Below are 21,828 nucleotides of genomic sequence, written 5' to 3' on the forward strand. Positions count from 1 at the left end.
GAATGTTAGTTTCCCCTCCAAAGTCACGTTTGAACTTAACCCTCAACCCAACAGTATGAAGAGGCGGGGACTTTTGAGAAGTGATTAAGTCATGAGAACAGAGCCCTCAAGAGTAGTTCAGTGAGCTGGGCCTGGTGGTGCACACCTATAACCCAGATATTCAGGAGGCTGAGGCAGGAGGATCACAGTTCAAGGCCATCCTGGAGAACTTTATTCGCTAGTATATTAAAAAAAAAAAAAAAAAAAAAAAAAAAAAAAAAAAAAAAACCTCAGGGGAACTAGCCAGGGTCCTTTGCTCCAAACTGCCTTTTTGCCATAGGAGGAAACAGTGATGCAACAACAAGGTGCCATCCTGGAAGCAAAGAGAACAGACTTCATAGACACCAAATGCCAACACCTTCATCTTGGATCTCCCAGTCTCCAGACGATGAGAAAATAAATGTCTGTTCTTTATAAATTAGCCAGTCTCAGATTTTTTGTTATAGTAGCACAAATAGACTAAGACATATACAAAATAATTCACTCCTAAAAGACAGTAGTGTCCCTCCCGCTCCCAATCACAGTGTCAGAGAACCAAGCTATCTATGTAAGAGAAGGCTATTCCCCTCCTCGTGGCAGCTGGTCACCTGCGTGGCATCTGGACCCTCCCTGGGGCAGCATGGATGCTGGTACTCTCAAAGAAGGTGTCGTTGACACAGACTGGGCAAGCAGCCTGCAGATGGTGATATCCCTGGGCCTTGTCATCCCTTTGGCAAAGAGAGGTGAAGGAAGATTACAACTTCCCTAACACACCATCCTTGGCTCCTTGGGTGATGGGAACATAGCTAAAGATGCACTCCCCACTTCTCCCCTGTCTGTACGTTCTCACTTACTTCATTTCATGGGTGAATATTGGTTGGTGGTGAGGGGCATCCAAGGGATGTGGGTAAACTCAGTACAAGATGGAAGAGTGCTGTGGTTCTTCTGGGCCTAACAGGATTAGTAACAAAGCTCATTGGCAAGAGCCAATATGCCAGGAACTCATGAGGAGAAAAGAGGTGCTTGTATGCGCCCCTCTCCACAGGGGAGAACACCAAACGCCATATGTCTTCCATCTCTCCCTCCCAGTTGTTTACTATGGGATGTTGATTATTATGGGGACAGGCAAAGTCCGAACTTGAGTGGATATCTGTGAGGCTAGTTTATGAAAGCTTTAGGAATTTAATTCTCTGGGATGAGTTTAATACATGATATCACATCTTCCTTTGCCAACAGACATGATTGATCAAGAAATTTTCCAAAAGTTCTGCTTCTCTTTTCTTTATGTCATTCTGGAAACTTCAGGAAAGCCAGGACTGAGGTTGAGTGGATGGGAACTGGTAGTAAGATCAAATCTGTATGGGAGTATGACATAGGTAGCATGCAGAGCCCTGAGTGGCTGTGGAGTTCTGGATCCAAGGCCAGTCCTGATGTTCACAGGCTGTGCCACCTGGCCTAAATCACTGAACCTCACTGTGCCTCAGTTCCCTCAACTATAAGCAGTAAACCCAACAGAACCTAATAGGATTAGATGAGGTAATAGAGAGAAGGCACTATGTGAAACATTTTCTATAAGGCAAAATTAATATTGTTAAAATTATTATTTAGTAGAAAATCTTCTGCTCATACTGTCACGTGCTTTGGCAGAAATCGAGGGTGACCACTGTCTTCATGGGTACTCTGAAGTGGAAGTAGACCAAGAGGGCTGGCATGGGACCCCAATGCCATGAAGGCTTGGGAGTGGCTGGAAGACTGTGAGCTGGCAGCTGGGCCCCACCTGAGATTCCTTAGGTAGGTGGCCCATGCCTGATCCTGGAGGGGAGACCTGCTTCCATCCTCAGAATGAGAGGCTCACAGCACACAGGCAAGCAGGTGTTCATACTGGCTTATTTTCTTCTCTGCCTCTCTGGTTTTTGAAAAGACAGGGCCATGTTTGTGGGTAGAAGGATAAGGTCTCACAATGAACACGACCAGAAAAATCAGGAGTCTGTGAATCTACCTCAGCAGAGACCTTAAAATTCTATTAACCTCCAAATGTCCCAGGTTCTCCTGCAGGTGTATTCCTAGCTGTGCAGACAGGGTGGAACCAGTTCAGGTTGCTTCCATATGTCGGGGAGCTGGAATCAGAAGCCAGGACATCTGGCTGGTAGCCATGCCTCCACCTTGAGACCCTGCATCCTCCCTCAGCCTCTGTCGGAAGAGTGATCAAAAAACATGGAGCAGAAACAGAGGCCAATGTGGAGGCAGAAGCTGTGTGGAAAGGGCATAGGTTTGGAAGTCAGAAGACTTGGGGTTGATGCTGACTTTTTCACCCAACTGTGCACTGTGGGCATGTTGTTCAGTCCCTCAGAGTTTCCCTTTCCTCACCCCCTCCTCTCAGAATTGGACTGGCCAATAAGCTGACATGTATGGAAAGCCCACTGTAAACTCTGCAACCTATTCTGGCCCGGAGAGATGTTGCCATGAACTCTCTCTGGCCTGAAGGTATCAATACCTCCATCTGTTCTCTCAAATTCTCTAAAGGAAGGGAATGCTTCTTTATTAGGTTTCAATCACTGTGCCAGGGACTTCCCATATACCATTGTTTTATCCTCACAATTAATTCTTGCAAGTAGGTACTGTTATTATTCCCATTTTTCACATAAGAAGTCCAGAAAGATTAAGTAACTTGCTCCTAATCACACAGCTGGAAAGTGGAGAAGCTGAGATTCAAATCCAGGATTTGTGTGACCAGAGTCTGAGCTCTGGGCTCCATATCACATTGCATCAGACTTTATAATAACTGAAAGAAGTAGTAACAAAGACCCTTCCACTAACTTACACAAGCTAATCAGAAAATCAGTTAAAGTGAGGATGCCCACATAATGTATTATCCAAACCAGCACAATTATGTCCTGTACACACCACAAAGTAGTCAGGAAGAACTTAACACAACAAACCTAAACCAGGAAGTATAGTTAAGAGACATATAGCTTGGGGAAAAATAAGCTACACTTGTAATGTAGTTTATGGTTCTAAGACAGACTTTCATATTGTACATCTTTTAGAATCACCCACATTTTAGCTTCAAAGCAATGCAGTGAGAAGCAACTATGGACCATTTGAATGTGTCTGTGAAGGAGAGGGTGGGCAGAGGGTGAGACTGTCTGCATTACACAGGACCCTCATCCAGTAGGGCTGCCACAATGGGAGACACATGCAGTGCTCACCAAGGAGGGGGAAGTATATAGGAGGGAGGACCCAGAAGCATGAGCCAATACGCTCTAGACAGACCCACCTCCCAGGGCAAATCTGGGTGAGAGAAGAAAAGAGGATCAGTACATAAACAGTAGAATACCCTAGGACCTCATCTGTGGAACTGTGGACTGGACTCATTCTTACAGTTCTGGTTCCATCTAAGACCAGGAACTGCTCCCCCACTTCCCAGAATATCTTTGCCCCAGTACTTCACCTCACCTGGGCTCCCACACTGGGCTGAACACAGCCCAGATTGGAGTCCTGGACTCTTCCAATGGGCACATTGACAGAGCATGCATTTTGTCCCTACTCACCACAGTACGGAGCCCTGGACGTGGTCAGGAGGTAGACTCTCACTTCCTTGGGAAGCGGCTCTATCTTGACACCACTTTGTTGCCCCAGTCCTGGAAATAAAGAAGCAAAGAGGAGGCCATTTCAGGGTTGCACAGCACCCAGCCATGTATAGATTAATTTACATACACAGTATTCTACAGACATATACATTGTGTGCTCATTCTGGGTACTGGGAATTGAATCCAGGGCCTTATACATGCTTGACAAGTACTCTACCACTGAGCTACAGCTACAGCCCTTTTTAAAAATTTTATGTTGAGGCAGTGTCTCACTATGTTGCCCAAACTGACCTCAAACTGCTGATTCTCCTGCCTCAGTCTCCCGAGTTGCTGGGATTACAGGTGTGTGCCACCATGACTGGCTATATGACCCATTCCTGATAGATAATTATAAGAAATTAAAAAATATATGTCTCTTTCTTGAAAATCAGTCTACATGACAATTGTTTTAATGGCATTTGGATCCTGTTCAGGGGAGACACAGTGCAAGGGGAATATTGGACTTGAAGACTGTAGATGGCAGTCAGGTGTTCAGGGCAGAGAAGAGAGTTAGGGCAAAGGCCCACATGATGAGGAAATGTACTATACACTTGGAAGTATATGTGGTTAGCATCTCTGGGGTGCTCGGTGCAAGGGAAAGTGAAGAGAGAGCTGAGGTTGGGCAGTCAATGGGAAGTGGCTATTACATGTGACTGGTCCATCACATCTGGGGGGAATGCAGACATACACCCACTGAGACAGAAATAGTGTCGGCTTCTTTTGTTATGGGAAGATACCCTTCCTCTAAGATTTTATCAAGCTGGCATCCATTTCATTTGTACAAGCAATGTTAGGCTGCTGCAGTTTGAAGTGGTGGGAGGTGGGAGAGTGTGGGATGGGGAGAAGCATTTCCATTACCCAGGAGTTTTTCACCCTGGATAACCCCAGGATATCTGCAGCAACAGTCCACACAAGTACGTTAGAAGACAGATCCCTCAGCTTTCTCTCCCCAGACTGGCCTGGATCATCCGGAACATGCCCAAGTCGCCCAGCTATTAGTCAACTCCCTCTACACCAGTTGACATGTAGCTACCACAGTGTTGCACCTTTAATGTGGGGCTGTGTGCCATTTTGGAGTTTTTCCAAAACACACTGATGAAGGGACTCTGAAGAGCTGGAGATGGCCAGCCTAGCTAGGAGGACCTGTGGAAGCACCTGTCAGAGAAGGGCAGGGGCTCTGCACTGTGCCAGTGTTTCTAGAGAATGTCCTTAGGCTGGACTTCCAGATGAGGGGCTGTCTGTGTGAAGAGTGTGGTGCAGAGGAAGGGTGCTAGCAATGGGCAGGGGAGTTGGTGAGGGGCGGGACTCAGGGCCAGCTGCATCTTCTGTGAGAACAGACTGAGCACTTCTTTGATTAATTTTTCTTTCCCTCGGTTGAATAGATCTTTTGATTATTGGAGATTAGAAGGTAAAGAGGTGATAAGTGGCGAGATTTAAACTATCCCCAAAGTGTCAAGGGGAGTCCAAAGGGTGACATTTTACCTATCCTTGGACAGGAAAGCAGAAAAGGGTTAAAGCAATCCAGACAGTTTCCAGCAAGGAAGTCCTTGTAGCTGGCACAGGGGAAGGCCATCAATGGACAGGAATTCTCCAGGGCACTGATGTAGAGATGCACAGCCCTCATGTGATCACAGATCAGATAACTGTAACCTGAATAGGGGAAAAAAAGCACACAGCCAAGTTTTCAGTCAAGACGAATGGAAACTCCCTTCATGCTACTTACTGTAACTACCAATTTCATATTACAAAAGGCTATAAATACATAGGATATCCCCTGACTCACATTCTTAAAATATTAATGGACATGGTTACCACTTTCTCCCTTTTCCTTTTCCTGAGTTATATGAGCTTAAACTGCAGTGCAAATTGCCTGACTTGAGAGCCATTCTTCCGTGATCATGCAAATTCTCTCTCATAAGGTGGGAGCACACAGAGAGTTGAAGGTGCTGACTCCACTTCTGGACATGGTTGGCTGCCTGCACTTTCTTATCTTCTTCATCTCCATCCACACTAGCGATTTTTTACAACCTCATTCTACCGAACCCAGCAATGAGACAATCATGATCAGTTGTCAGGGCAATTCATGATAATCTCTAAAGCGGAAGTGCTGAAGCTTGACTGGCCAAATGACTGATAAAAATAAATCTGCCAAGTTTCCCAATTTACTTGGCTCTATTGTTGTTATCACTCCCTACTTTTTTTTTTTTTTTTTATTACTCCCTACTTAAAAGTGTGCAACGACTCCCATTGGCTGGATTGGCAGTGGCTAAGATTGGGGGTGAGCTACAACCCCAGGCAGGCTTCTGGAGTCTTTAGCAATTGCCTGCACCCAAATCAGGCACTCTTGTCTGAAATTCATGGTCTCCAAAGATTCTTGATAAGTGCAGAGTGAGGCATTGTAGGACACAGCAAAGAAGACCGGTGTTGATCCCCAGCCTGCAGGGCAGGCAAACACCAACGCTCTGGCTTTCTGACCTGCATGAATGAACGTGGGACAGCCAGGTTGGTCCTGGCCTCCATTGACGAAGTAGTCCACATGTCCAACAGGAATCCGAATACCCAGATCTGAAAGAAGCAGAACCCCATTACCTTCAGGGACATATTTTCTAGGCCTACAGTAGGATCCACTGGCAGCAATGCCGGAGGTCTTGCCTTAGGAGCCCACCCTAGTCTGTGTCCACCTCATTCCAAAGAGCTGTGAGACTTTATAAGATGGGTCATGCTGAGCCAAAAAAGAATCAATATATAAAATACCCATACTTGCCTGTAATCCCAGTGGCTGGGAGGCTGAGGCAGTAGGATCATGAGTTCAAAGCCAGCCCCAGCAACTCAGTGAAGCCCTAAGCAACTTAGCAAGAATTTGTCTCAAAATAAAAAAATAAAAAGGGCTAAAGATGTGGCTCAGAGATTAAGCGCCCCTACATTTAATCCTCAGTACCAAATAGAAACAAACGAACAAAAACTGGTACCCACATTCACCAAATAAAATCAAGAAAATACTCCCCAATCAAGTTTGTATAAAACAATATTATAAGCTTGATAAATTTCCCAGTTTCTGTTTTCCTTCAAGCAACAGTTTGGATAAGTAAGTTTTGGGGTCACATTTCCGTAGTCTCCCACAAAACATATTTTTGTGCTCTCTTGACTGAGTGGAAATATGAGGTGACTAAAAAGAGCTGAGTTTAAGACTCCAGCCCTTCTCTTGTCACCTGTGGCCATATCCCAGGCCCTCCCACATAGCACACCTGACCCCCCTCCCAACCTCAGGCTGGGTTAGCCCAACCACCAAGGACCCTGATTTTATCCTTCAGGTCATCTGTCACTGTTGTAAGAAACTGATTGTGTTTTATTTGTTTAATGACATCTAAGCTGAGTAAGACACAGAAATCACCCTTAATCCCAGCCTTCTCACTCCCCACACTCAGCCCATTAGAGTGTGGTCAGCTCTATCTCAGAATATATTCAGAAATATATTCTGAATCTTTCTACTACTGTCTGTCTCTACTGCCACCACCATGGCCCAAACCACCCTTTCACCCAGATGACTCCTGCAATTGCCCTGTCCTGGGCCTCTGGGCCTCCCTTAGCGATCTCCTATAGTTGGTTCCTTGCACAGAAGCTGCAGTCTCTTAAAGCAACCCAAGTCTCTGCCCTGTTCTCAGTGATCTTAGAACCAAAGGGAAGCTCCTTGCTGAGGCCAGTATAGACTGTTCCCTGTTCTGCAACCCACTCAATACCTCTTCCTCCTTCACTGCCCTCTAACCACGTGACTTTTTTTCTTGTCTCTAGAACAAACCAAGAGCTCGTGTCCAGGCCTGCATTTCACTTCTAGTTGGAGGGATCTTCTCCCAGGCTTCCCAGGGCTGACTCGTTCTTCTCTGCTAAGTCTTACCTCACATCTTCTTGAACAGATGATCTCCAATAATCCTGTGAAGCAGATCCCCTACTGGTCACCCTCTCTCACTACTCCTTGATTATAATAATCACAATGTGTAATTATTGCATTTGTTTCCTTGGATATAAGATCCACAACGGCAGGTCTTTTGCCTAACATTTATCTTTATCTTCTGGGTCCTTACCACCTAGTACACTTCCTAGCTCACAGTGAGTGCCTACAAGTTATTGAGTGAATAAATGGATAGGTGCCTGACCATGTAGCCTGTGAGTTCCATGTGGGCAGGAACCTTGTCTGAAGCCTATTCACTGCTGTATTCTCAGTACTGATTACATGGCTCAGTAAAGATGAATTGGATAAATGGAATGATCTTTTTTTCAATCCCATCAGGAACCTTAAAGGGCCTAAGACCTATCTCAGGTAACTGGGGACCTAAGTCATCTAGTTAGCAAATTTAGGGACAGAAGGGACTCGTGTTATTAATGAACAAGGCTAATTCACCTGACAGAGGCAGACAGAGTAGCATGGGGTGTGATTTCCACTCTGTTCAGGGAAGGTGGGAATGAGGCTGCGTGGGCTTCTTCCAGAATCATACATCTTGGATGCTAAAGAATGCTGTGACCACAGGGAATGAGACACAGACATCTCTTTCTTAAACTGCAACTCCTTTGGCCAAGGCCAGATGTTATTTCTCCTTGCTCCAACGACTCTGAGTACAGTCGCCTGGCACAGACTCTGGACATTTTCCATCAGGTAGAAATGTGGAGGACCAACCACCTCCTTTCCCAGTTGGTCAGAAGGGCTTAATTTGGACATAATAGATTGAGAGTTGGTCTTTCCTGTACCTGTCACTATTGGAAGGGGGATTCTGATTCTCCATTGCACTGAGGACTGGACTTGTTGACAGGGGAGGAGGAGAGTCCAGATGAGCTTTGTGCCTGGGGAAAGGAATCCCCCACATCCCTAGGGATCAGACGCAGTCACCCTGAAAAAGCAGCATGGCTTTCCCATAAGTCAGCAAGACAGCGATTTCCTCCCCAATTCCTTCTCAGCACAAAGTCTGGTATTGAATCAGAGAGTGCAACCCCAAACAAGCAATTTTCCTCCAGAAATGAAAATCCTGCAGAGTATTGGCAGCTAAAAAGAAAAACCATTTGTCTCGGTGGTGACAGAATGATTCCTGGAAGAGATTTTGAAGACCATCCTGGTAACTCCTCACTGTAGAGCAGAAGCCCTGAGGGAAACAGGGCCACACCACTCGATGCCAGCCTCCTGGCCTCTGCCTTGTGCTTACTCCCTCTCCCCAGGCACATCATACACACACACACACACACACCACCAGCTCACTGTCAGTGTCTGTGTGGATGGCTTCCACAAAGAGGGCGTCCCCAGCATCCAAGCGCTCCTCCAGACTGGCACTGGTGTACTCTGGTCCAGCAGGGTCCAGGCCTGAAAGGACAGACTGCTATCAGTAGCCCCCTTTCCTCTCATCTACAGGAACTGCCACAGGCCCACTGTATCCCTCACGGGCTGCCCCTCCAGTTCAGATCATGGAGTCTTCCAGCAAAGACCAAGGCTTGGGAGAACTAACTGGGGACCACCTTACCCAAGAAACCCCACTCACTGTTGTCTCTCTTGAGGTAACCTTCAATAACCCAGTTTTTCTGGCTCTAAAATGAGTTTGATAACACCAACCATTTGGCAATGGCTAATGTGATAACATTAACCTTCAGGAGCTACTGGTTCTTACCCCACAGGGGCCTCGCTGGAAGATTATGTGGAACATGACTCAGAATTATCCCACCAAAAAGCCAGGAAGTTGGGGTATTTACCACATCGTCCTAGTCCCTTATTGATCGAGAGTGGCTCCTGAAGCATAAAGTGCTCCTCCCACATTGGAAGGTGTGTAGCAAAACCGAAGGTGATTCCCACAGTGGGCCAAGAAGACACGGGATTTTACAGCTCATTTTATAGATCTAGACACTGGGGCTCAGAAATACACAACCTCTGATGCTAATATTAGAGATCTTACAATAGTAACAATAGCATTTTATGTAAAACAACTACAATAAATAAATGTCAGTGGTAATAGACGACTCAGTCATAAGAACAAAGGCTCAACACACCACTCTGCCCTTCAAAAGAGGCATGTCCAGGACAATTCCTTTCTATCTCTAAACCCTGGGAGGATGGGCAGGGAGAAACATTACCTGTGATCCGTCCCAACTGGCCTTTATAGAAATGTCCCACCATGCCCCCAACGTGGGCCCCCAGGCTAACTCCAATGATGTGGATAGAAGACTTCGACACACCCAGCGCCTGGAATGGACATTGACAGTGAATTCCTTTGGGCCACAACAACTTTTCCCTGAGACTTCAGAGGCCGAGCACCCTGGGCAGACACATCTGCCACTCGGGATTTGGAGAAAAGGGCAGACCTCTCATCCATTAATCACTTATCTTCTTCTGGAGCTCCCCTCCTTGTCAATCCCCTCACTTCAAAGTATGTGACTAATGACCAGGACACCCCCTTTTGAGGGGTCACCAAATGCCAGGCAATCTGTACTCACCATCTACTACTCCTTCTACAGAGGAGGAGCAGGAGCCTCTGCCAGGTTCAACACCCTACCTAGTCAGCACCGCCAGTGGCTAACTCGAGATTTGATCTAAAGACCAACAAGCCTTGAATGGCTCTGCTTCTGCCCTGAGCCTCCTTGAGGGATGAGTCTTTTCTCTTTGTGCCCCATTTCTCCTCTGTAAGTAGCCCAAACTCACCCTAAGTTCTTTAGCACCTACCAGGAGTTTACTGAGGAAACGGGAAATCTCCAGGCTCAGCTTAACCACATTGTCCACAGCCGAGAAGTAGACACCTGTAGATCCGTAAACCCAGTCCACAGCGATCACATTAGCATCTACTGCATGCAGAAGGGCTCTAATGAATGTATTAATCCAGGAAGGCTTTTTTCCTAAAGCCCTAGACATGGGCACAAAAAGGAGAGGAAAATGACCTGCTGAGTTGATATTTATTGTCATGGAAGCCTCTATTAATCCCAAACCCAGAGAAGTCAAAACTAGGAAATGGGTACGATGGGGGTCCATCACGCAGTGCTTTGGGCACAAGAAGGACATAATTCCAAAGTTGCCCAGCCTCCTGCCAGCACATGGGGAGGCTTCATGTAATTACACCAGGGTGTCTTATGGTCCAGGTGGTTGCAGCCTGGTGCCAGGGCTCAGAGCTCAGGCTGGATTTCAGCACACCTCTTTTGGTCAGGCACATTTGTGCAGTACATAAACTACATAAACCACAGGCACTGCTCTACCCCTGTTTGTGTTGTTTGTGAAAAAGATGACTTTGTACCTTAAACTTTAGATTTATGATCTTAATTCTCATTCTAGAATATAGGCTCTTTCCTTGAGGATGTCTTCATTCATTCATTTGCCCATCCCCTCATTCAACAAACTTTTGTTGAGTACCATAGCCAAGTAGTATGCTATGTTATTTGTAAGAAATAAAGACAAATAAGTTATAGTCCCTGTCCTTCTGGAACTTAAGGTATAATGAGACTTTTACAGAAAAAGAATGATGGAAATTTTTTCAGAAATCTTTCCCAACCAATTGGGATCAGAAATGAAGTTTTTCCAGTAACCTCCGCTGTAGTGATGATCTGAGCATGCTTTTGCACGCAGAGGAGTGCAAACTGGATTGTGCCATGGAAAGTGGTTTGGGGGAACTTAGAAGCCAAGAGAGCAACTGGCCTGATGAGCTCTCTGGCTCTCTTAGCCATCCCTGCTTTGAGGCAGAGACTCAGCCTTGGATATTGACAGAATGTGAGACTTGCTAGAGGAGAGACTTTGGAACGAGAACGAAGAGGGAATGTCTAAGGAAGTGTGTAGCTGGGCCCTTGAGTCCAGGGATCCAGGAGGCAGGGAGGGCAGGACTCAGGGGGTGGTGATCCTCTGTGCCCACCTCTTCATCAGATTCCCTCAACTTGAGTTGTTGTATAGTGCTGCTATTCCACCATACTCTCTCCCTCGTTCCTCCTGGAAACTTTTCTGTTCTTGGCCTTGTCTTGGGCTTTGAGTGAAAGTTTGTTGGAAGGAAGAAGTGATTGAATTGAGAGTCAGTGACTATATATTATGACAAAATTTGGACCATATAGTATCAGAACTTGCAGAAGAGGAGTGTTCCTACTCCCGAGAAGTGCTAACCTTTGGGTATGACGATGTACCCACAAATAGAAGTTTCTCAGGTCACAAAACCAGGGAAAAGGTGAAAAAAAGGAAATAAAACCCTAGGTAAAACACCATGCTGTTACCCCTGGGTAACTTTACAAAGCCTGTGACCTCACTGTCTGAGATGAATCATGTCATGCAGCCCACACTTCAGGGATGACAGCATGAAGTTTTCACTCAGGAACCACTGAGACCATCCCTAAGACTTCTTCTTTAAATCAGATGTGGAAACTGAAGCCCTGTGTATAACATGACCTGTCAAAGGCACACATATATTCTGTTTGTGAGTATGCAGACAAGACTGAGTGGAGGAGTGACATCCATGACCAACAAGAATGAGGAACACAGTGGTGTGCGTGTTTAGAGACACCTTCGAAAATGGCAGGGCTTGAGGGATGGATGGTGTGATGGTCAGTAAATACTCCTCTGGCTCCCCACTAATTTCCTGTGGCACTATGTCCCCTTCATAGTTCTCAGTTGAAGAGATCATATTGACTTGTTAACTCCCACCTGAATCCGTGAATAATTAGTTTGGTTCCCAGAGTGGCATTGAACCCAGAGTTTTGGATGTCATTGCTTTCTTCCAGTAGCTGCCCACAGCTAAGATCTGAAGGTGCAAAGAGGAGAAACTGCACTTTGAGATTGGTGCCTCGGAGGAGGTTGGCATTCTGGAAGTCAGTGCACTTTGGCTGTGGGGTAGGAGGTACATCCCCTGGAAGAAAAGAAAATAGAACAAGAACATCCAGAGTAAGGTTATCTATTTTTAGAGAGAAGAAAGATGTTCTTGGAAGGAAGAAAGAAACAGGGACTTTCAGGTGTGGGGTTTATTATAAGTCAGCTAGAGCAAAAATCACTTAATGATTAAAACCTGCATTAATTCTGTAACCAAAATCTGTGAATATTTTTCATGCCTAAGGATAAAATGATAGAGAAGAATATGAATAGTGCTCAACTAGAGGAGGTTAAAGCCCACATGGAAATGGCTATTATGAGCTGAGAGAGTGTCCCTTCCCTCAAATTCTTTTGTGGAAGTCCTAACCACTAATAATTTAGAACCTGACTACATTTGAAGAGAGGATCTTTACAACAGTAATTCAGTTAAAGTGAGGCCAGTATGGTTGAAACCAAAATTAAAGGAAATCAGGTCCAACTGAGGAATGAAGGCCATGTGAATCTGGGAAATTCGAGACCACCCCTAGGAGATTGGAATGTCTCCTGGAAACCTTTCTGTTCTTGGCCTTGTCTTGGGCTTTGAGTGAAAGTTTGTTGGAAGGAAGAAGTGATTGTATATTATGACAAAATTTGGACCATATAGTATCAGAACTTGCAGAAGAGGAGTGTTCCCACTCCCGAGAAGTGCTAACCTTTGGGTATGATGATGTACCCACAAATAGAAGTTTCTCAGGTCACAAAACCAGGGAAAAAGTGAAAAAAAGGAAATAAAATCCTAGGTAAAACACCATGCTGTTACCCCTGGGTAACTTGTCTCCAGAGCCCTTTGATCAGCAAGGTCACCTGCCTACACTACCCCAACTAAAAAGGCTGCAGACAGGGAATTGCTAATTAATGCCCCTGGGCCCCTACCTGCCTGAACCACTCCATTTGGCCCTTCCCCCTGCCCATCTGCTTCTCACCTTTTTGCCATCACACCAGCATCTCCTGGGCCTAGTCAGGAAGGAAGGAGAGAGAGAATGGGGGGGGGGGGGGCGGGAGAGCAGGAGATAATCTATAAAAAGGTTAGGGCACACTCACTTCTTGGGATACCAGAACATTAGCCATGACCCCCTTCTCCCTCCCAGGAGAAGTCTGTGTTACTACCTTTAAATAAAACCTGCTTAATATGCTTGCCTCAGCGTGCTTCTCTGGTGTTATACTTTAACATCTGAGGAAGCAGAACTCGTCACTGATAAAAGGCAGTATCCTAGTGATCCCTAATCCAATATGACCAGCATTCTTATAAGAAAAGGAAATTTGGACAGCAATCAAGGAAAAATGATGTGAAGAGGCAGAGGAGGAAGGCAGCCACCTGGAAGCCATAGAGAGGCTGGAAAATATCCTTCCCTTGCGGCCCTCAGAAGGAACCCACCCTACCAACGCTCTGATCTCAGACTTCCAGCCTCCAGAACTGTGAGATACAAAATTTCGTTTAAGTCTGTGGCACTTCATTACAGTCACCCCACCAAACTAAAACAATTTTCTAAAAAGAACCCTTGACACATCAAACGAGTCATTGCCCTGGGGACCAGGCTCGCCCTGGGAACCAGGCTCATCCTGGTCTGAAAGTCCATCCTGGAGGATTTCAAACGCCCTAGTCCCCCATAACCAATTCTTGTTCTTATGTGGAGTCCAGAGAAAATCTAGAACCTTCCAGCATTCAGCCATTGACTGCTAGCCAACTGGTAGAGAAGAGCTTTAACAAGCTACACCTACTCAGCAGCACCTTACAATACACACCACTAAACTGGATATTTTCTGGTCAAGGTCACTGAAGAGTCTTTTACAATATTAACTTCCTTTCCAGGAATTTAAAAATCTGGCCCATGGTCAATACCCAGCATCCCACACCCATGTCCTTTCTTGTGATGCAGAGGTGTGGTCCCTGACTTCCAGCACCTCCAACAGGGAGAGCCTGGCAGGAGCAGCGGGGTGCACCCTGACCCCAGCACAGAGGTCAATTGTGGTGCTGTTGGCAGTTTCCTAGCAGTACTGCCACAAGACAAAGTGACTCCCAGAATCAGTGGTTCCTAGAAAAGCCCAGATTGCAGACTTTGTTTTATGCAGGCCCCTCCACTGAGAAAGACAGCCATTTTAGATTCTGCAGTGGTTTTCTGCTGTCAGAGGAAACGCAGGGGCACAGACACAAGGCAGGTATGGATCTGGGATGTACTAGAAAGTCGAGCCACAAGTGGATTGTGGGAACCCAGTCCTGAGAGAATATACCTCACACAGCAAGGCCTTCGGGAGCATCACCCCCATCACTGCTTCTGAGCCCTGGATCTTGTCCCCAGTCCCCTGGCATAGCCCTTCCGAGCAGCCAGGTCTTGGACACTCCTGGAATCAAGCCCTCTCTGAGTGCAGCTTCCCCCACCCCACCCTTGAGTTCCTCAGCCGCAATTTGAGCTCCTGCATGAGAGAGAGATACTTAACTGTACTATTCATCTGCCTTCCCCAGTCTTTGGCTTTATAAAGAAAGGATGAAAGAATTCTGCTTAAACATGACAATTTAAACTACATAAGTTAATACATTTGCTCTATTGGTCATACAGAAAAATTTGTATCCATATAGCAGAATTAAGAGTCCTTTTGAATAAGCATAACATGTCACAAGGCAAGTTCTATGGATTGAGTGTAATTTGGGTGTCCCCCAAAGTTTTATATGTGAAGTCTTGATCCCCAAGGTGGCAATCTTAGGAGGTACAGTAGGTCTATAAGAGATGGGGCTAGTGAGAGGTCCTTAGGTCATTGGGGATATGCCCTCAAAGGGGAATGTGGGTGGGGCCCTGGACTCTTCCTCTTTCTCTCTCAACTCCTGACTTGAGATGTAACATTTCGCTCCAACATGGCCCCCCCACCATGATGAGCCACCCAAACTGGAGGCCAAACCAAAGAGGCCTCCTGATCTTAGACTTGAACCTCTAAAACCATGAGCTAAATAAGCCTTTTCTCCCCACCCCACCCCTCCTGTGTGTGTGTGTTAATGGGGATAAAACCCAGGGGGAGTAGCTCTACCTCTGAGCTATAGTCCCAGGACTTTTTAATTTTTATTTTGAGACTGGGTCTCATTAAGTTGTCAAGATTGGCTTTGACCTTGAGATCCGCCTGCCTCAGCCTTCCTAGGCTCTGGGATTAACAGTGTGCACCACAGTGCCCATGTCCCTTTTCTCTTTTTAAAATGAGTTGCCTGGGGTCTTTCATCGTAGTAACTCTATTCTAATATAGCAAGCCTCAACAGTCATCAAAGAATCAATATTATCCAGACAACATCATCTAAATAAAATGTAATAAAATTAGAAATCAGTACCAAAAGTTATTTAAAAAATGCATTTGTTAAATGTTAAAATACATCTGTGAAATATTAAAAACACTCTTCTAAGCAATGTGTAGGTTAAAGAAAAGTCACAATGAAAAGTAAAGAATATTAAAAACTAAATGACAATAAAACCAATACATATCAAAATTTGTGTAATGAGACTAACATAGCACTTAGAGTGTTCAAATAATTTATCGGGAAGCCATTATCCTGAGGCTGCTCTAGTGCTTGAGTTCCTACCTGAGTAAACTGAAACCCAATAAACGGAGAACATCACACCCTGGGAAAATGAAACTTAAGCATTACTGATCTGAAGTGGCCAATTAATCTATTACTAGGGACTTTAATGCTACCAATCTGCTTTTCTTTCTTTGTGGTACTGGAGATTGAACCCAGGGGTGCTCTCCCACTGAGCTATGCCCCTAGCCCTTTTAATTTTTTATTTTGAGACAGGTCTCTCTAAGTTGCTAAGGCTGGCCTCCAACTTGTGATCCTCTTGCCTCGGCCTCCTGAGTCACTGGGGCTACAGGGTGCCACTGCATCCAACTCTAATTCACTTTAACCACTCAAGTATTTTCTTTGCCTTCCTCCACATGTATCTTAAAAGTTTTCCCTTCGTGCATCTTTGGTGAAATCCTGGACTTCTTGTGGCAGGAGCTGTCTAATTCATGAATCTCTGTTGGCTCAAATAAACTTCTACAAGCAAATTTTAAGTGCCTAGATTTTCTTTAAACAGAAGAAATGCACAACCTTAAATTAAAATGTTAGTGGGAAAAAGGGAAAGATTTAGATTAGGCAAGTTACTCTCTTAACTCAGAAAAGAACAGCACATCAACTCCAAATAAAATACAGGGAAAGAAATATGAAAATGATAGTTGAAATTAAGAAATAGAAAACAACGAAACACAAGCAACACTATCAGCAACTCAGTAACTGCAATTCTGCAGCCCAACCTTCTTGGACATGTCTTTTTTTTTTTTTTTTATTAATGAAATTAACCATCTTACCACAGAGCTGTTTGAATTTTCTTTTCTGTGAACTCTGTCATTTATTTAACTTTTGTGTATGTGGGTGGGGGACTTTGGCGTTTGTAATTTTTTTTCTTTTTTTTTTTATTGTAAAGAAATGGGATATATGTTGTTTCTCTGTTTGTACATGGCGTAAAGGCATACCATTTGTGTAATCATAAATTTACATAGAGTAATGTTGTTTGATTCATTCTGTTATTTTTTCCCTTCCCCCCCACCCCTCCCACCCCTCTTTTCCCTCTATACAGTCCTTCCTTCCTCCATTCTTGCCCCCCTCCCTAACCCTAACTCTAACCCTAACACTAACCCCTCCCACCCCCCATTATGTGTCATCATCCACTTATCAGCGATATCATTCGTCCTTTGGTTTTTTGAGATTGGCTTATCTCACTTAGCATGATATTCTCCAATTTCATCCATTTGCCTGCAAATGCCATAACTTTATCATTCTTTATGGCTGAATAATATTCCATTATATATATATACCACAGTTTCTTTATCCATTCATCAATTGAAGGACATCTAGGTTGGTTCCACAATTTGACTATTGTGAACTGAGCAGCTATGAACATTGATGTGGCTGTATCTCTGTAGTATGCTGATTTTAAGTGTTTTGGGTATAGGCCAAGGAGTGGGATAGCTGGCTCAAATGGTGGGTCCATTCCAAGTTTTCTAAGGAATCTCCACACTGCTTTCCAGAGTGGCTGCACTAATTTGCAGCCCCACCAGCAATGTATGAGTGTACCTTTCTCCCCACATCCTCGCCAACACCTGTTGTTGCTTGTATTCTTGATACTCGCCATTCTAATTGCGGTGAGATGGAATCTTAGGGTGGTTTTGATTTGCATTTCTCTTATTACTAGAGATGTTGAACATTTTTCCATATGTTTGTTGATTGCTTGTAGATCTTCTTCTGTATCTTCATTTCCTTAGCCCATTTGTCGATTGGATTATTTGCATTCTTGGTGTAGAGTTTTTTGAGTTCTTTATAGATTCTGGAGATTAGTGCTCTATCTGAAGTATGACTGGCAAAGATTTTCTCCCACTCTGTAGGCTCTTTCTTCGCATTTCTGATAGTTTCCTTTGCTGAGAGAAAGCTTTTTAGTTTGAATCTATCCCAGTTGTTGATTCTTGTTTTTATTTCTTGTGCTATGGGAGTCCTGTTGAGGAAGTCTGGTCCTAAGCCGACATGTTGAAGCTCTGGACCTACTTTTTCTTCTATAAGATGCAAGGTCTCTGGTCTGATTCCGAGGTCCTTAATCCATTTTGAGTTTAGTTTCGTGCATGGTGAGAGATATGGGTTTAGTTTCATTCTGTTGCATATGGATTTCCAATTCTCCCAGCACCATTTGTTGAAGAGGCTATCTTTTCTCCATTGCATATTTTTGGCCCCTTTGTCTAATATGAGAAAATTGTATTTATTTGGGTTTGTGTCCGTGTCCTCTATTCTGTACCATTGATCCACCTTTCTATTTTGGTACCAATACCATGCCGTTTTTGTTACTATTGCTTTGTAGTAGAGTTGAAGATCTGGTATTGCGATACCCCCTGCTTCACTCTTTCTGCCAAGGATTGCTTTAGCAATCCTTTTTTATTCTTCCAGATGAATTTCATAATTGCTTGCTCTATTTCTGTAAGGTACATCATTGGGATTTTAATTGGAATTGCATTGAATCTGTAGAGCACTTTTGGTAGTATAGCCATTTTGACAATATTAATTCTTCCTATCCAAGAACATGGGAGATCTTTCCATCTTCTAAGGTTTTCTTTAATTTCTTTCTTTAGTGTTCTGTAGTTCTCATTGTAGAGGTCTTTCACCTCTTGTGAGATTGATTCCCAAGTATTTTATTTTATTTTTGATGCTATTGTGAATGGGGTAGTTTTCCTAACTTCTCTTTCTGAAGATTCATCACTTATGTATAAAAATGCTTTAGATTTATGTGCATTGATCTTATATCCCGCTACTTTACTGAATTCACTTATGAGTTCTAAAAGTTTTCTGGTGGAATTTCCTGGTTCCTCTAAGTATATAATCATATCATCAGCAAATAGGGATAGTTTGAGTTCTTCTTTTCCTATTCATATCCCTTTAATTTCTTTGGTCTGTCTAATTGCTCTGGCTAGAGTTTCAAAGACGATATTGAATAGAAGTGGTGAAAGAGGGCATCCCTGCCTTGTTCCAGTTTTCAGGGGGAATGCTTTCAGTTTTTCACCATTTAGAATGATATTAGCCATGGGCTTAGCATAGATGGCCTTTACAATGTTAAGGAATGTTCCCACTATCCCTATTTTTTCTAGTGTTTTGAGCATGAAGGGGTGCTGTATTTTATCAAATGCTTTTTCTGCATCTATTGAAATAATCATGTGATTCTTGACTTTAAGTCTATTGATATGGTGAATTACATTTATTGATTTCCTGATGTTGAACCAACCTTGCATCCCTGGGATGAAACACACTTGATCATGGTGCACTATCTTTTTAATATGTTTTTGTATGCGATTTGCTAAAATTTTGTTTAGGATTTTTGTGTCGATGTTCATTAAGGATATTGGTCTGAAATTTTCTTTCCTCGATGTGTCTCTGTCTGGTTTAGGTATCAGGGTAATATTGGCTTCATAGAATGAGTTTGGGAGGGTTCCCTCCTCTTCTATTTCGTGGAATACTTTGAGAGGTATTGGAATGAGCTCTTCTTTAAAGGTTTTGTAGATCTCGGCTGAGAACCCATCTGGTCCCAGACTTTTCTTTGTTGGTAGGCTTTTGATGACTTCTTCTATTTCATTACTTGAAATTGGTCTATTTAAATTGTGTATGTCCTCCTCGTTCAGTTTAGGCAATTCATATGTCTCTAGAAACCTGTTGATGTCTTCGAAATTCTATTTTGTTGGAGTATAGATTTTCAAAATAGCTTCTAATTATGTTTTGTATTTCAGTCGTGTCTGTTGTGATATTTCCTTGTTCATTCTGAATTTTAGTGATTTGGGTTTTCTCTCATCTTCACTTTGTTAGTGTGGCTAAAGGTTTATCAATTTTGTTTATTTTTTCGAAGAACCAACTATTTATTTTGTCAATTTTTTGTATTGTTTCTTTTGTTTCGATTTCGTTGATTTCAGCTCTGAGTTTAACTATTTCCTGTCTTCTACTACTTTTGGTGTTGGTCTGTTCTTCTTTTTCTAAGGCTTTGAGCTGTAGTGTTAGGTCGTTTATTTGTTGAGTTTTACTTCTTTTATTAAATGCGCTCCATGAAATAAATTTTCCTCTAAGTACTGCTTTCATAGTGTCCCAGAGATTTTGATATGATGTTTCTTTGTTCTCATTTACCTCTAAGAATTTTTAAATTTCTTTCCTAATATCTTCTGTTATCCATTCATCATATAATAGCATATTGTTTAATCTCCAGGTGTTGGAGTAGTTTCTGTTCTTTACTCTTTCATTTATTTCTAACTTCAATCCATTATGATCTGATAGAATACAAGGTAGTGTCTCTATCTTCTTGTATTTGCTGACATTAGCTTTGTGGCATAATATATGGTCTATTTTAGAGAAGGATTCATGTGCTGCTGAGAAGAAAGTGTATTCACTCTTGGTTGGATGGTATATTCTATAAATGTCTGTTAAGTCTAAATTATTGATTGTGTTATTGAGATCTATGGTTTCTTTGTTCAATTTTTGTTTGATCTGTCCAGTGGTGAGAGAGGCATGTTAAAATCACCTAGTATTATTGTGTTATGGTCTGTTTGGTTTCTGAAATTGAGAAGGATTTGTTTGACATACATGGACGAGTCACTGTTTGGGGCATAGGTGTTTATGATTGCTATATCTTGCTGATTTATGCTTCCCTTAAGCAGTATGAAATGTCCTTCTTTATCCCTTCTAACTTTGGCTTGAAGTCCACATTATCTGAAATGAGGATGGATACTCCAGCTTTTTTGCTGAGTCCATGTGCATGGTATGTTTTTCCCCATCCTTTCACCTTTAGTCTATGGGTATCTCTTTCTATGAGGTGAGTCTCTTGCAGGCAACATATTGTTGGATCTTTTTTTTTAATCCAATCTGCCAGTCTATGTATTTTGATTGATGAATTCAGGCCATTAACATTCAGGGTTATTATTGAGATATGAATTGTATTCCCGGTCATTTGGTTCATTCTTTAAATTTTTATTTATTTATTTATTTTTTTTTACATGACTTGGTTCCTCCTTTATTTGACAATTCCTTTAGGATAATTCCTCCCTTTGCTGATTTGCTTCTTTGTTTTTCATCTCTTCCTCATGGAATATTTTGCTGAGAATGTTCTGTAATGCTGGCTTTCTTTTTGTAAATTCTTTTAGCTTTTGTTTATCATGGAATGATTTTATTTCATCGTCAAATTTGAAGGTAAGTTTTGCTGGGTATAAGATTCTTGGTTGGCATCCATTTTCTTTCAGAGCTTGAAAAATGTTGTTCCAGGCCCTTCTAGCTTTTAGGGTCTGGATTGAAAAATCTGCTGATATCCGTATTGGTTTCCCCCTGAATGTAATTTGGTTCTTTTCTCTCACAGCCTTTAAAATTCTGTCTTTATTTTGTATGTTCGGTATTTTCATTATAATGTGCCTTGGTGTGGGTCTGTTGTAATTTTGTGTATTTGGAGTCCTATCAGCCTCTTGAACTTGATTTTCCATTTCATTCTTCAGATTTGGGAAATTTTCTGATATTATTTCATTGAATAGATTGTTCATTCCTTTGGTTTGTATCTCTGTGCCTTCTTCAATCCCAATAATTCTTAAATTTGGCCTTTTCATGATATCCCATAGTTCTTGGAGATTCTGTTCATGATTTCTTACCATCTTCTCTGTTTGTTCAACTTTGTTTTCAAGGTTAAATATTTTGTCTTCAATATCTGAGGTTCTGTCTTCCAGGTGTTCTATCCTATTGGTTATGCTTTCTATTGAGTTCTTAATTTGGTTTATTGTTTCCTTCATTTCAAGGATTTCTGTTTGTTTTTTTTTTCAATATCT

General features: G+C 43.0%; 1 protein-coding gene across 5 annotated transcripts in view; it reads right to left on the reverse strand.

Annotated features, from left to right (window-relative positions):
• The window catches only part of Pla1a (phospholipase A1 member A), a 38,749-nt gene that overhangs the window by 4,427 nt on the left and 12,494 nt on the right, over window positions 1-21,828 (reverse strand). For 4 of the 5 annotated variants that reach the window (XR_007110252.1, XM_047564725.1, XM_047564726.1 and 1 more), the window contains exons 2-8: window positions 12,286-12,487; window positions 10,339-10,516; window positions 9,753-9,861; window positions 8,890-8,991; window positions 6,123-6,212; window positions 5,130-5,297; window positions 3,570-3,659 (exon numbers count right to left, since the gene is read on the reverse strand). Coding sequence is in view for 4 of the 5 variants with exons in the window: in XM_047564725.1 (XP_047420681.1) it covers window positions 3,570-3,659; window positions 5,130-5,297; window positions 6,123-6,212; window positions 8,890-8,991; window positions 9,753-9,861; window positions 10,339-10,516; window positions 12,286-12,487 (939 nt within the window). In the remaining variant the exon portion in view is untranslated. The remainder of the gene's footprint in view (window positions 1-3,569; window positions 3,660-5,129; window positions 5,298-6,122; window positions 6,213-8,889; window positions 8,992-9,752; window positions 9,862-10,338; window positions 10,517-12,285; window positions 12,488-21,828) is intronic. The other variant, XM_047564729.1, reaches the window with a different exon arrangement.

The sequence above is a fragment of the Sciurus carolinensis genome, chromosome 9 (genome assembly GCF_902686445.1).
Source record: "Sciurus carolinensis chromosome 9, mSciCar1.2, whole genome shotgun sequence".
NCBI classification, from domain to species: Eukaryota; Metazoa; Chordata; class Mammalia; order Rodentia; family Sciuridae; genus Sciurus; species Sciurus carolinensis.